Genomic DNA, 13,639 nt, shown 5'->3' on the forward strand with positions numbered 1-13,639 from the left:
AATTCATCGCAAGATGTTGGTGGATGAAGACAAGCAACACACAGAAATCAAGATTTTGTTGAAAAGGGGATGGTCAGTCATTTTTAGATTACTATCTTGTAAATTTGCCTTGCTAATTCAGCACCGATAAAAGTGAACTTTTTCTTAGAAGTTAAAGATCCTAACAACTTCTCCATATCTCAATTATTCCCAATCCTAACTAATTCAAGATTATCTAAAAATCTATTCCCTCCATTCGAATAATAGTTTTATTTTGACTTTGTTCAAAGGCAAACTTGACTAGTTTGGCTAAATTCATAGTAAAAAGGACATTATATTTAATATCAAACTAGTCTCATTAAATCAACTATAAAATATATCTTGATAGTTCATTTATCTGGTAGTATAGATGTTAATATATTTTTTCTACAAGCTTGATTATTGTTAAACTTTTTGACTTGGAATAAAACTAGAGTGAAATTGTGAAATGTAGTTTGAAACGGTCGGAGTAATTCAAGCCGTAGCCCATCCCGTCTGCTGCCTCACTGTCGGGAGCTCCTATCTATCTTTAAACCCATTTACTGGCCCAGCGTACGACCCACTAATCGGGTTTCGTCTTCCGCTGCGAAAAGCTGGCGTAAATTTTTTCTTTCCCAGTTGCTGCAGCAACAGGTAGCATGCAGCGCACGGCGGCACAGCCCCGACGCAAGAGCGAAGCTCACTAGAAGCTGGGGGAGATTACACGTAGATGTGTCTCTTTTTTTCCTTCTTCTAGTATCCATGGTCTATAATACATATTTCATGCATTTCAAAAGCCCTTGACATTTCAACGTTCCATGAGGAAAACATTGAGCTAATGTAGTCAACATTCTGGTTTCACTAGCTCATTCAAATAACTACATATTTCAACATTTAAAAAAAAAACTCGATTCAACAATCCAAGAGAGTTAGTTCAACATTTTAGATAAACTAGTTTAACATTTAGTTAAAAAATTGTTGAAGTAGTATGTTTAAAATGTCGACATAGTTCATCCAAAATGTTGACTTTTTAAAAAAATAAAATATATTCATATTGGATCTCATTGTGTTGGATTAATTCTCAACAACACTGTAATTTAAACGGATTCAAAAATAAGTTCATGGTTTGGAAAAAAAATGCATTTTTAGGGTGTGTCTGGTTGGGCTTTCCAACATGCTTTTGCTTTTGCAAAAGCCAAAACCAACCAAAGAGCTCAAAAGCCCTATGTACTTTTACCCAAAAGCAGCTTCCACTGTAGTACAAATGCAAAAACACCTCTCCCCTTGCTTTTAGTGTTTTTTAGGGCAAAAAATTATCCACCTGCTGCTGGTTATGAAAAAAAGATTCACTCTTCTATTCTCTCCCATCCGTACGACTCCTCCTGACTCCCCATCGCCTCCTACCTGCGGCTAGAGGTTGGGCCGCCGCCGCCCCGGCCGCCGCCCCGGCCGCCGCCCCTGCGCCGCCTCCAGGGCGGCCGTCGCCCCTGCAAGTAGTCTTTCCTCCACTGTATTTTTTCCCTTTATCCAAAATTGTTACTCTATAAATTGGAGATTAGGAGAGAAAGTTTGATTCAAGAATGTATAATTGTTTGGTGAATTGGAGGATGTGTGATTAGTACTTGTTGCATGCAAATTGATTGGAAAATTTTTTGTTTGGCTCAAGAATGGGTAACAAGGTAGATTGGGCTGATATTTTTTTGAGGCATTTGTATGATGCATGAAAAGAAGAGATAGAAGCTGGGAACAGGCCTTTGGGAATTTTCGCTACTACCGGTTGGAAGAATCTTGTATTCAAGTTTGCAGAAAAATTTGATGATAAACTTACCAAAAAATAATTGAAGAACAAGATAGATGCTTTGAAAAAGGATCATACATTTTTTATGGAGTTCAATAATCTTGCTACTGGGCTTGGATGGAATGAGTCTAAACAAACTGTGGACTACTTGAATGAACGGTGGGATGAACACCTTGTTGTAAGCGGAATAATCTGATTTTGACATTTTTTCACTAATATTTGTTATATACTGTGGCTTGATGATTTTATATTTATTTAATTTTAGAGGTGCAACGATAAAGAGAAAGCAATCAAATACCCTCATTCGAAGTTCCGAAAATAAGACCCAAAGTTTCTTGATGATATGCATTATATGTTTGGCAAGGCACATGTTAGTGGGTCTTCCGCATCATATTCTGGATATATATCTGTCAGACCCGAGGATACGGGACTGTACACGTGGCATACTTTTCTTAGGATAAGGGTTGGGATATGACCCACTCCCTACATCTATGTAACTACTCTTAGCCTAGTAGAACTATTTCTACAGTAGTAAAACTAGTCAGATACAGTAGGGAACTACCAGAAAAGTACTCGGGTAGGACTCTAGGGCATGTATGCCACTAGGACTTCCATATAAATCTGTCCCCCAGACTATATTAGGGCAGACAGAACCCCTCCAGGTGGGAACCCAACGATCATCCAAGGAATCACTCAGGAGATCACCCAATCATCATCATCAAAGGCAATACAAACCACACAGGACATAGAGTATTACACTCTCGGTGGTCCGAACATGTCTAAAACCTTGTGTTTCTTTGCACCTTCGAGTTCCTAATCTCGGCGACACCCTACCTACAAACTCACCACCTCGGAGTATCCCTCGCTGGGCGTAGCAGTAAAACATCGATAGCTAGCACTCCAGGTAGGGGCGTTCATCGAGCATCCACCGGAGAATTCGATGGCATCTCTCAGCTTCACCAGCAACGTGCTCAACGAGGGCACAAACTTCATCTTCGGCTCCTGGATCTGCGTCGCCAACGGTTTGGCTGGCCTCAACAGCCACCTAATCGACTCCAGGAAGCCGGAGGTCCCTACAGCTACTCGACGCAACAGCCTCGACTCCTTCATCGACGATCTCGACAAGTTGCTGCTCCCCGATCTACCCAGGCAGATCAAAAAAATGTCCGTTTTCAACGCGAATTCAATTTGTGCTGCAACAGGACTACTCAGATTGGACTCAAACCGATCTGAGGAGGTTTCGCGATCCAAGTCCCTCCCGAACTTGGAGGAGGACATGAATCGCCTCTTCAAGATTCGAAATGAGGGAGCCACAGCGCATCAGAGGCCCCCTGTTCTCGACTATGACTTTGATTCCAACGAAGAGTCGGCCACCTCGCCGGTGCCCATCCTCAGCTTCTGGGTCTGCATCGCCAATGAGGTGGTGGCTTCAACTACCATCTCGCTGAAACCGGGGAGCCGACGGCATCTGCTCCAGCATCCTGCCGCGACATTGATGATCTCGCCGATGATCTTAGCGGAATTTGATTTTGCGATCTAATTGGAAACCGTGAGGACGAGTCTGCATCCAAACCGGCTCCTACTCGTGATCGACTCAAATTCAGCCCGTGCCATAACGATGACGCGCCATCGCCGCCCACTCTGACGATGCGGCGCAACTTCAACTAGCGCCGCAGTGTAGACACACTGCTGTCAGCGGCTACGACTATTTCGAAAAATCTGCGTCGCCAACGATTACTTCAACTACTCGTCTCGACTAGAAACTGGTCATGGACGAGTTTTAAACTACTTGGCGACTAGTTCTGCACGGTCAACAACTGGTCGGGATCAACTTCGACTACTTGGCTCCATCAACAAAACATCGCTGCTACATTGATGACTGCTGCAGTTTCCTTGACAACCGTCCACGAGTGGGCATGTTTCGACTACTCTGACTGCTTGTTTCGGCAAGAAAACTAGTCGGCAGTGGGCTTCACACTGTCAACAACTAGTCGGAATCGACTCCGACTAGTTGGCTTTATCAACAAACCATCATGGCTCCATCGACGACCGCTGCGGCTCGTTGACACTCGTCCACGAATCAAGCTAAGTGACTTATACCTTTTTCGACTTGTTCTTCACAAGGTCGGATTCTTTTTGCACAACGCGCATTCTCCTCACAGGCCATGTCATGCCTGTTCCCGACTGCCTACACGGTCCGCCCTGCAACATAGACGATCGGGTTACACTCTATAAGTGTGCTCCACGAGCATTCTCTTTTTTCGCGCAGCGCCGATTGTTTTAGTTTCCTCTTAATGCTTGCTACAATATCTGTGTAGAGTACGCTTATCGTGATACCTTGACTCTTCTGTACGCCTATGCAACTACGCGTGCACGCGGCCAAGCTCCCTGCGCAACAGTTTACGATAATCAGGGATCAGGTGCTTACCATAACAGGCTACCTACCCGGCGTCATTATGCAACCGAGCAAGAGTACAACGTGAAAAATTTTACATGCATTTTACAATGCTGGGATTTACTCCCAACACGATATCATATATATCAATTACAACATACTTTTAGGTTTATTGTAGGGGACCTGATCTGGATTGTGCTGCTGGACGAGTCGGATTCAACTCCGAACAGTAGGCGTCATCAAAATTCTCCAACGACTACTCCAATTTTGTGAGAACGCACAACTACATGTCGCTGACTACAGAGACTACTTGTCGAATTTAACTCCGACTAGTTGGGCTCATCGTCAGCCGTCGGCGACTACTAGACTTCGTGAAGAATGCACGGCGACACGCTGCCGATTACTTCAACTACTTGTTTCACCTATAAGCTAGTCGGAATCGGCTCTGCTTGGTGACACGATGGCAACTACTTCGACTACTAGGCTCGTGTACAAAACTAGTTGGAATCAATTCCGACTAGTCGGCTTCATCGACAGTTCAAGATCCAGAGGCGATTGGCTCATACCTAGGGTCGAGGGCTGGCGCCACCGACTACTAGGCATATACTATGCGACTTATCAAGCTCCCAGGCTCGGATGCTGGATATGACACGGCACTCAGCAATGAAGATTGCATGCCACGATTATTTGGACCCTTTATTTCAAAACTTGGGGATTTGGATTCAAGGCTCGGGGGCTGCGGGACACGTGTCATCAGCGACTTATTTTTCAAATCTGCGAGAAGATAAGCACAGAAGACTCAAGATTAAATTGACCCTCAGCCTGATTCTACGAGTCAACCTAAGACTTGGGAGCTACTCCATACTCCATAAGGAGTGCGAATTTAATCGCACCCCATATAAAGAAGACTGGACAACTACTCGGGGTATGAGCACCTTATAACTTCGACACAGCCAAGAAAGTACTCGGAGGGCACCTTCAAGATGAAGTTTGGAAGAACTCAAAGACGCCTTTAGAAATACTCGGATGCCTGCAGTACTCGGCTACGAAGAGCTTAGGGGTTTGTCAGACCCGTGGACACGGGACTGTACGTGTGGCATACTTTTCTTAGGATAAGGGTTGGGACATGGCCCACGCCCTACATCTGTGTAACTACTCGTAGCCTAGTAGAACTACTATTAAAGTAATAAAACTAGTCGAATACAGTAGGAAACTATCAGAAAAGTACTCGGGTAGGACTCTAGGTCATGTATCCGACTAGAACCTCTAGGGGGGGGGAACCCAACGATCATCCATGGAATCACCTAGGAGATCACCCACTCATCATCATTAAAGGCAATACAAACCACACAGGATGTAGGGTATTACGCTCTCGGCGGTCCGAACCCTTCAAGATACCTAGAGGGGGGTAAATAGGCTAATCTAAAACTTAAAACACTTCAAACATAGTCAGTAACACAGATGTCCAAATACTCCGGATATATGTCCACATACTCTGGACTTTGTGTCCGGAGTTTCCGAAGATTATGTCCGAACTATCCGGATATGAAACAATCTACACAAAAATAAAGATATTGATGCTGTAATTTTGATCGAGTAAATTTCGAAAAGCTAGAGGTATTTTTGGAGTGTTTCTCAGCAGTTGTCTTCCTCTAGAGACTTGTATAATAGTAAATTGACCTCAAACCCAATAAAGTTAGTCTCACAAGCAAATAACTAATAAAACAAGTAAGGAGCACAAGAGAGCGATACAATTTATTTTCCGAAGTTTACTTCCAAAGGAGCTACGTCTCCGTTTAGGCAGGATTCAAGAGACGGTGCTCAAGAACCCCTATACTCCTCTCCCAAAGGTAAGACCAACACTCAAACCCAAGGTCACTTACTATATGTTCCTCCGAGAAGAATAACGATTACAAACTTCCCGTGATGCTCACAACTTGCTTGAGCACTCACGAGCGATGCCTAGCCGTCTAGGAGCTTGAAGCTCCACGAGTAACAAACTTGAATCCACCGGCTAGACCAGAATGATATGCTCGAAAGATGGAATGGAAGCTCACTAGTACAAATGTTTGCTCAAACAATAATCTCACTTGAATCCCAAAATGAAATCACTCAAGAATGAAGAAAGGGAGAGTGAGAGAGTTCTTCTTTAGCTTATGGGCGTTTCTGATCGAAGTGAGCAAGAGAGAGTGTGAGTGAAGGGGTGTGGGGGTTATTATACCCACTCTCACAGAAAACTAGTCGTTGGCGAAAGAGTACCCGGATACTTAGGGTATATGTCTGGATACTTCGGACATATCTGTCCGAACATTCCGGACTCAGAGAAATTTACGGACGGGGAATAGTTACCCGAAGACTCCGGGTATATGTCCGGATACTACGGACATCTCCGTCCAGATATTCCGGATCAGGACCAGGACACTCCGGGTTCAGTAGGAGATTTCACAAGAAGACTATTTATAGTGGTATGTTTTATTCTCATAGTTTTTATAAGTTTTTTTGAGCACAACTACCACGTCAACATCTGTAGATCAAAGTCCCTCTTGATAGTACGGTATTCCTATACTCAATTTCAAAATAAAATCTAAGTTTCAAGTAAATTTGAAACATCGCTTTTCATTTCTTTTCTGAGAGATCGTGCTTCATCATATGTTTTGTTTTCTCAACTTTAGCACCTGCACACATGCTAGATAAACACGATTAAAACGTACATATATTTTATCATCTAAACCCAAAACCCAGTAAGGGGCCTAGATATCTTTCAAAAATCTTGTGTTTCTTTGCACCTTCGAGTACCTGATCTCGGCGACACCCTACCTATAAACTCATCACCTCGGGCGTATCCCTCAGTGGGCGTGGCGGTAAAACACCGACAATATCATCTGATGATGCAAGTGATGAGGATGAGGATATGGTACCAAAAATTGTAGAGAATGTTGAGAAGATAAGAAACATAGCAAAAAGAAAATGCAAGGGGGCATCCACTAGTGCTAAGGAGAAGGATGAGAAGAGCCCTTTATTTTGTTTGTATAAGAATACTTGTCAGAAGATAGAAACTGCTACAGAGAAAATCTCCATAAGTGTTGATGCATCATCCGCTCCTCCAACCAACCATGTTCCTACCGTTGCAACGACTATGAAGATGGTAAAAGAAAATAGAGTGGAAGAAGGAACTGCTCTAATGTAGACAGACACCTCACTTATTCTGAAGCCAGATTTTAGGAAGCTTTTTAACTCTCTGGAAATAATTGAGGGAAGACTCGATTTCATTAAGAGGGAGCATGACGGACGCTGGTGATTTCTTGTTTTTATATTTTCATTTTTTAATGTTTTCATGTTTTGAACCATTTTATTGAATCAAGGTTACGTACCATTAGCATGTTTCAAAGATCTGAACCAATTTGGCATGTAAAATACTAGTTTCTATTATTATGTTGTGTTGAACTAAATATGTTGTTGTTCTTCCGTAGATGGATGGAAAATTGGCAGATATTATTAAAGAAGGGCAAAAGTGATCGTCGATGTTAGCTGAACTAGCCCAACATGCTGCTATTATGGGAGAAATGGGGAGTTGTACAATGAGCGGTATTTGCACAAAGATAAATACAGGGAAACAACAAAAACTGAAATTCAATAGGTGATGAGATGTATGGGTCGTCCAAGGTATTTTTATAAGATGTTTCGGATGAGCGTCAATATTTTTATGGCATGACGTGCTAGTCTCTACCAACGGATTGACCTCTACCAACAATGTTTCATCTATTGAGTCATTGGTGATGCTCTTGTGGATTGTCAAAGGATCACAATCATTTTCACAAGCTGAAAATCGTTTCACTCGGTCGCTTTGGACGGTTCATATGAAATTTGATGAAGTGTTGAAGTGTATGCGCAAGTTACGTAAAGATAATATTATTCCGAGAGATTCTACTTTTTCTATAGACCATGCAAGGGTGAGAGAGAACCGTTTTTGACCATACTTCAAAGGTACAATTGGAGCAATAAATGGTTCACAAGTGAAAGTCGTAGTACCAGTGGACGAAGTGGTTAACCACACATATCGTCACGGATATACATCTCAGAATATTCTAGCAATTTGTGACTTTGACATGAGCTTTACTTTTGTTGTTGCTGGTTGGTCAGGTGCTGCACATGACACGCGTATCCTCAATCATGCATTGATAAATTTTCATACAAAAACGTACCTCCTAAAGGTATGCATGGTACATTATTTCCTTCATTTTACGTTAGTTGTACTTATATTATTTATTTTGCCTCACCTGCTTATTTTTATAGGAAAATATTATCTCGTGGATTTGCGTCATCCAAACCGAATAGGGTATTTTGCACCTTACAAAGGAAGCACCTATCATATATCCAAATTTTGGCATCGTACAGGCCCTCCTTAAGAAAAGTATGAGGTGTTCAATTTCTTACATTCGTCTCTTCGAAATGTGATTGAAAAGTCTTTTGCAGTCTTGAAGCAGAAGTGTCATATTTTGAAGAGCTTGCCAAGTTTCTCACCTCGTACTCAGAAGCATATAATCATAGCTTGTTTTGCTTTGCATAATTTTATCTGCGATAGCAATTTGCGTGATAAGAAGTTTGAGAGATGTGATACTGATGAGCAGTAGTACTCAGTATCATCTATAAGTGGCACAACAAGAAGATGGGAGTGAAGATATAGAGAATGAGGATATCATAAATACCATTCGTAACAAGATCGCTGATGATTTGGTTAGTGCGAGAGGAGGATAGTTATGTTGATATATATTATTATTTTATGAGCCCTTTGGTCTGTGTAATTGCTGCAGTTCTATTTATGTGGACCACATAAACTTTGAAAATTTAATATTTTTCTTTCAAAAAATTACATTTACATGCGACATGGTGAACATATTATGTTTGTACGTGTATTTTGTATATAGACGGACCCACCTTCAGAGGTATTACAGATATTTCACCCACAGCACACAATTTCTCACGGCTCACAGCTACTCTAACCAAACGGTGTTCTACTTTTTCCACAGTTCACAGCTCGTAGCAATTTTTCTAAAATCCACAGCCCAACCAAACAGGCGCTAAAGTTGCAACCCATGAGCGAATGCCAGAACCAACCATACATGAACACGTAGCAACCCTCAAAAGCACCTATACCTGGCTAGCTCTCTCCCGTTCCCGCCAGCAGCAGATGCTGCATTTTAATCGGAACAGTTTACAATGCGCGCACGATCACGAACATTGGAAGATGGGTAAGTTTTATTATATAGGATCCTCCCTCACTGTCTTTCCCCACAAGGCCGAGTCCGGCCCACTAGAGACGGGAGACCGGAGGGAGAGAGGATGGCAGACCGACTGGTGGCGGCGCCGAGCGAGCTCCTCCGCCCAGGAGAGACGTGAGAGAGGATGGCAGGCCGACTGAAGGGGCCTGGTATTTTTCGGCTGGAAGGTTGGGGTCTTATACGGGCCCAAATGTCGGCGAAACGACAGACACAGACGACGGATGTGCTTTCCCGGCCCATAGCGGGAGCTACGACCACGAGTGGGAAACGGTGACAAGGCGGAAATCTAATATTCCCAGCAGGTATCCTATATGGCGGGATTGAATTGTTACCACCCAGCAGCCGTCCCATATACGATCCTAAAATCGGAGCGCTCTCTTCCGACTTCTATTTTCGCACCTTCTCTCCTATTCGGATCTCAACTGCCGGTCCGTACCTCGCCGCTGCCCAGTTCTAGATCCGGCCGCACACCGCCACCACACCGCTGGCAGCACCACGCCGGCGCGGGAAGCAAACGGCCACCTCGGCGGGGGAGCCAGCAGCGGTGCTATTTCATGAACCTGCTGGAGGCACGATGCGGAGATAAAAACGGAATAAATGGATCCCATACCAGAACAGCCTTTACCATCGTGCGCTACATGGCCTCGTGGTGCGCGACGTTACCGCGGGACGCAGTTGCCTGCTTGTCTACGGCCACCCACGTGCAGCTATTAATTTGCTTTCTGCTTTTCCTTTCCATTTTTTTTGCTTCACGTTCTGTAGTGGCAAGTGTCATCTTTTTTTCTTTTCAGGTTTTTTCTTAACTTCTATTATGTTTTCTCTGGAGAAGTTCTTTTGACAACTATTTTATGAAAATTGTACTAAATAAACTATATCGAGGATGTGTTTAGAATTTATATAGTTAACTTGTGCAAAAAGGTTGTACGAAGTATTTTTTATAACATCTTCGTAGAAGTTGTGCTAATAAATTATCCGCTACAAGCTCTTTGTAAAGAGTTACGCATTAAAATTGTAAAAACTGTACCAAGAAATTATCCTTTAAGAAAGTGTCAGAAAAAAGTTATACATAAAAATTCTATGGATCGTAAAAATTATAATAAAAATTTATTCTCTCAAGAGTCTTGCGCAAAAAGTTATACGTATAATCATATTTAAATATACTATAACTATGCAAATATAGAAAGATGTGGAGAAAAACTTCCCATAAAAAGAAACGCTGCCCCACCTGTCGGGGATCGAGCGTCGCGAGTGCTCCTTGCGCGCGCTCGCGGATTAGCAGGCCCGTGACAAGGCCGTCTTGGGCCAAAAATTCACGGATTTCCGTTGTCAACTGATCGCTACGCCGAGGTGCTACAGTTGGGGACAAAAAGGAGTCGAGTATGGGTGTCAACATTTTTGTCAGCCACAAGCCGAATCGAAACGATGACGCAGAGGATTAACAGCAATGGCTGGCTCGGAACAGATTGGACAGCGCGGCCAGCCATTTTTTCTCTCTCCGGTGTTGTTCTATCGGAGCTACAACGACTGACGCGAGTGGAACAAGCAAATCGAAGCTTTTCGAAAAGAAAAAGGAAATCGAAGAAAGAATCAGAGCTCTAATTGGGGCTGGGGGGAATTCATTGCCACAGCGCTGTACCGCCGCCCTGGCTCTGCCGGAAAGACCGCGGCATCCCGTCGCCGGCGACGTCGCGGCTCGTCGACAGCCTCTGCTTCCGGCCGCTCCTCCTGTCGCCGCCGCCGCCGCCCACCTCGCACGTCGTCCACGGCGCCTGCATCGGCCTCGTCTCGCTCACCTGCACGCGCGTCGAGCAACAGGACCAGTTAGTCAGGCGCAATTGCAACGCGAATAATCTCCTTCCCTGTCGTCCACCACGGACGCGGAGACGACCTGTCCAGAACCTCCGCCCCCCTTCTCCGTAGCTGGAGAAAAGCCAAGCCCTCACGGCAAGCGCACAGCCAAGCCAAAATCAGGCGAGGCCGCGTAAAGCGCGGCAGGTTCCTTTCATGCCAGGGAAATTCTTGGTTGCAAGAAAAAACCATGTACAAAGAAACCTCATTTCGTGTGGCCTACGTGGATGGCGAAAAAGGCGCACCTTGGAGCAGTTTACGCCTTGTGCGCACGCATACGGTTACTTGTGGACCTCGCATAACTACTACTAATTCCGCCATTCTCGTAACATTTGGAATAATCAAATCAGTTCATTTTGATCAAATTGGTTTAACTTTTAAAACTAATTAGCTCAGTCCAAACATCATAAATTTAAAAACTGTTCGATGCCCATGGTGTTGCTGTTACAAGCAGTAGGTAAAACCGTGAGCGTGGACTGGCTTAAGCTTACCATGAAGCAGAACCCGGACAGGCCCAGGTCCGGTTCCAGGCCGCCTCGGCCGGGCCTCGGCCGCTTCGCCGGCGAGCCGCCCCGCCTGTCGACGCCGCCGTTACGTGCCGGCGGTGCTCGCGCGTTGCTTCTACCGGGAGGCCGCAATGGCGGCGGCGAGGAGGTGCTGGGCGGGCTCTGGGAGTGGCCCCTGCGGCTTGGAGGAAGGCCGCCGAAGAGCCCCGGATCCAGGTCGTCCTGGAACATGTCCACGAACAGCTGCTGCAGCTCCTCGAAGGTCTCCTGCACGTACGGTACGATTCGCTCAGCCTCAGCGCACGAGGTACGGTCCCGGCGGGGTCTCCAGCACCAGCAGCGATGGCACGAGAATATTCTGGACGCGTAGCTGTGCATCTGCTTACCGTTGGCGTGGCCTGGCTCATCATGTCGGCCATCTCTCCGAGGAAGTCGCCCATCCCCGACAGCTGAGGATCATCACAGAGCAGAAAACCCCGTAAGCAATCGAATTCTCCTCACGGGTGAAACCACTCGAGAAATTAATTGACCCGGGTGCAGGAATTACGTCGGCCTCGTCGTCCTCGCTGTTGTAGACGCCGACGTCGTAGAGGAAGCGCTTGTTGGAGTCGGAGAGCACTGCTCGGATCATCAGCACGGAGCGCAATTAAGAAATTCTGCTTTGGCTAAGCGCCGAAGCTGACGAACAATGGAGGAGGAGCAGGGAGAGAGGGGAGATGGGAATTGCTAGCGGGTGATCACCGACCGGAGTAGGCGCCCTGGATCTCCTGGAACCGCTCCTTGGCCTCTTCGACGCGCGCCGAGCTGCCGGACGCCGAGCACCGGTCCGGGTGCCATATCTGCATGACGCGGCCAGGAGTGAATCGTCTATGTCCAGCGAGAGAGAAGACGGCGAGCCGAACGACAATGATCTGCATCTGCAAGGGCTAATGCCATAGCTCCGACTCTGGAACGTACCATGGCGAGCCTCCGGTAGGCGCCCCTGAGCTCGGCGTCGGTGCACTCCCTGCTGAGCCCGAGGACGGCGTAGAGGTCGGCGCCGGGCGCGTCCTCCGGCAGGCTGCCGCCCCCGCTCCCGGCTGCCATGTCGGTCGGTCGGCGCCGGCGCGCGCGCGCGCGGAGGCTGCTGCTGCTGCTCTGTTCGGGAGGCGGCCGGCGAGTGGGGGTTGCGGGCGAGTGGCGTGCGGGAGGTGAGGGGGGCCCGGCCACGGCCAGAAGCAAACAAGCGGGGGGAACGCGCGCGCAAGTTGCCGGGCCGGCCTGCGGTTCCAGGCGACGCGCGAAGGCTCCAGAACCGGGGACCCGACGCCGACGGCTCCTCGCGGTTTTAAAGCCGAAAAGCGTGTGGTCGCCGTCGCCTGCTTAGCCGAGATATTTACCAAAGGCATGACCGAACCAAATACCCTAATTAATCTACTGGTGATGTTATTAGAAAATTACTGTACTCAATGGGATAGCTTCATCCTACGTGAGTTGGTGCGATCTACCGAACTAAATAGTGGAATCATCATCTAGCTTGAGATCATTTCATGCATGAACCAAATGATACATGTTATAAAACACAGTCGATTACAGTCTTACAGCTTCCTTCGCTAAAACAGTTTAAGATAGGTCCTGGAAGCATGTGCCAAGCTGAAACGAAAATTGCCAGTAGTACTACTACAAGTTATCTGAAGGACAGGAAGAGAGTGCTAGAGAGACCGGGATACATTGAACGGGCGCACGTCGGCAGGACAGCAGGACATGGGCACACGCATGCATGCGCATTTGCACATTGTTGCCTAACCCAGATCATTAGGGCGAGCGAGACCGCGAG

The 13,639-nt window shown here is 46.1% G+C and overlaps 1 protein-coding gene across 1 annotated transcript; it reads right to left on the reverse strand.

Annotated features, from left to right (window-relative positions):
• Positions 1 to 10,849: 10,849 nt before the first annotated feature.
• On the reverse strand, positions 10,850 to 13,134 carry LOC112888528 (chaperone protein DnaJ-like). The gene is made up of 6 exons (XM_025954752.1): positions 12,781 to 13,134; positions 12,569 to 12,662; positions 12,371 to 12,441; positions 12,210 to 12,272; positions 11,809 to 12,090; positions 10,850 to 11,262 (listed from the first exon to the last, which is right to left on the reverse strand). The coding sequence occupies exons 1-6, from the start codon at positions 12,907 to 12,909 to the stop codon at positions 11,086 to 11,088; spliced, it is 816 nt and encodes a 271-aa protein (XP_025810537.1). The 5' UTR covers positions 12,910 to 13,134; the 3' UTR covers positions 10,850 to 11,085.
• Between the last annotated feature and the right edge of the window lie 505 nt (positions 13,135 to 13,639).

The sequence above is a fragment of the Panicum hallii genome, chromosome 4 (assembly GCF_002211085.1).
Source record: "Panicum hallii strain FIL2 chromosome 4, PHallii_v3.1, whole genome shotgun sequence".
NCBI lineage: Eukaryota > Viridiplantae > Streptophyta > Magnoliopsida > Poales > Poaceae > Panicum > Panicum hallii.

What these genes read in the sequence shown, in the direction of transcription:
- LOC112888528 (XM_025954752.1), bottom strand. Translation starts at nt 12,909, where the DNA reads ATGGCAGCCGGGAGCGGGGGCGGCAGCCTGCCGGAGGACGCGCCCGGC. An exon ending in GATCCAGGGCGCCTACTCCG is followed by an intron (nt 12,442 to 12,568) that starts GTCGGTGATCAC and finishes TGATCCGAGCAG; the next exon opens with TGCTCTCCGACTCCAACAAG. An exon ending in GCGAGGACGACGAGGCCGAC is followed by an intron (nt 12,273 to 12,370) that starts GTAATTCCTGCA and finishes GATGATCCTCAG; the next exon opens with CTGTCGGGGATGGGCGACTT.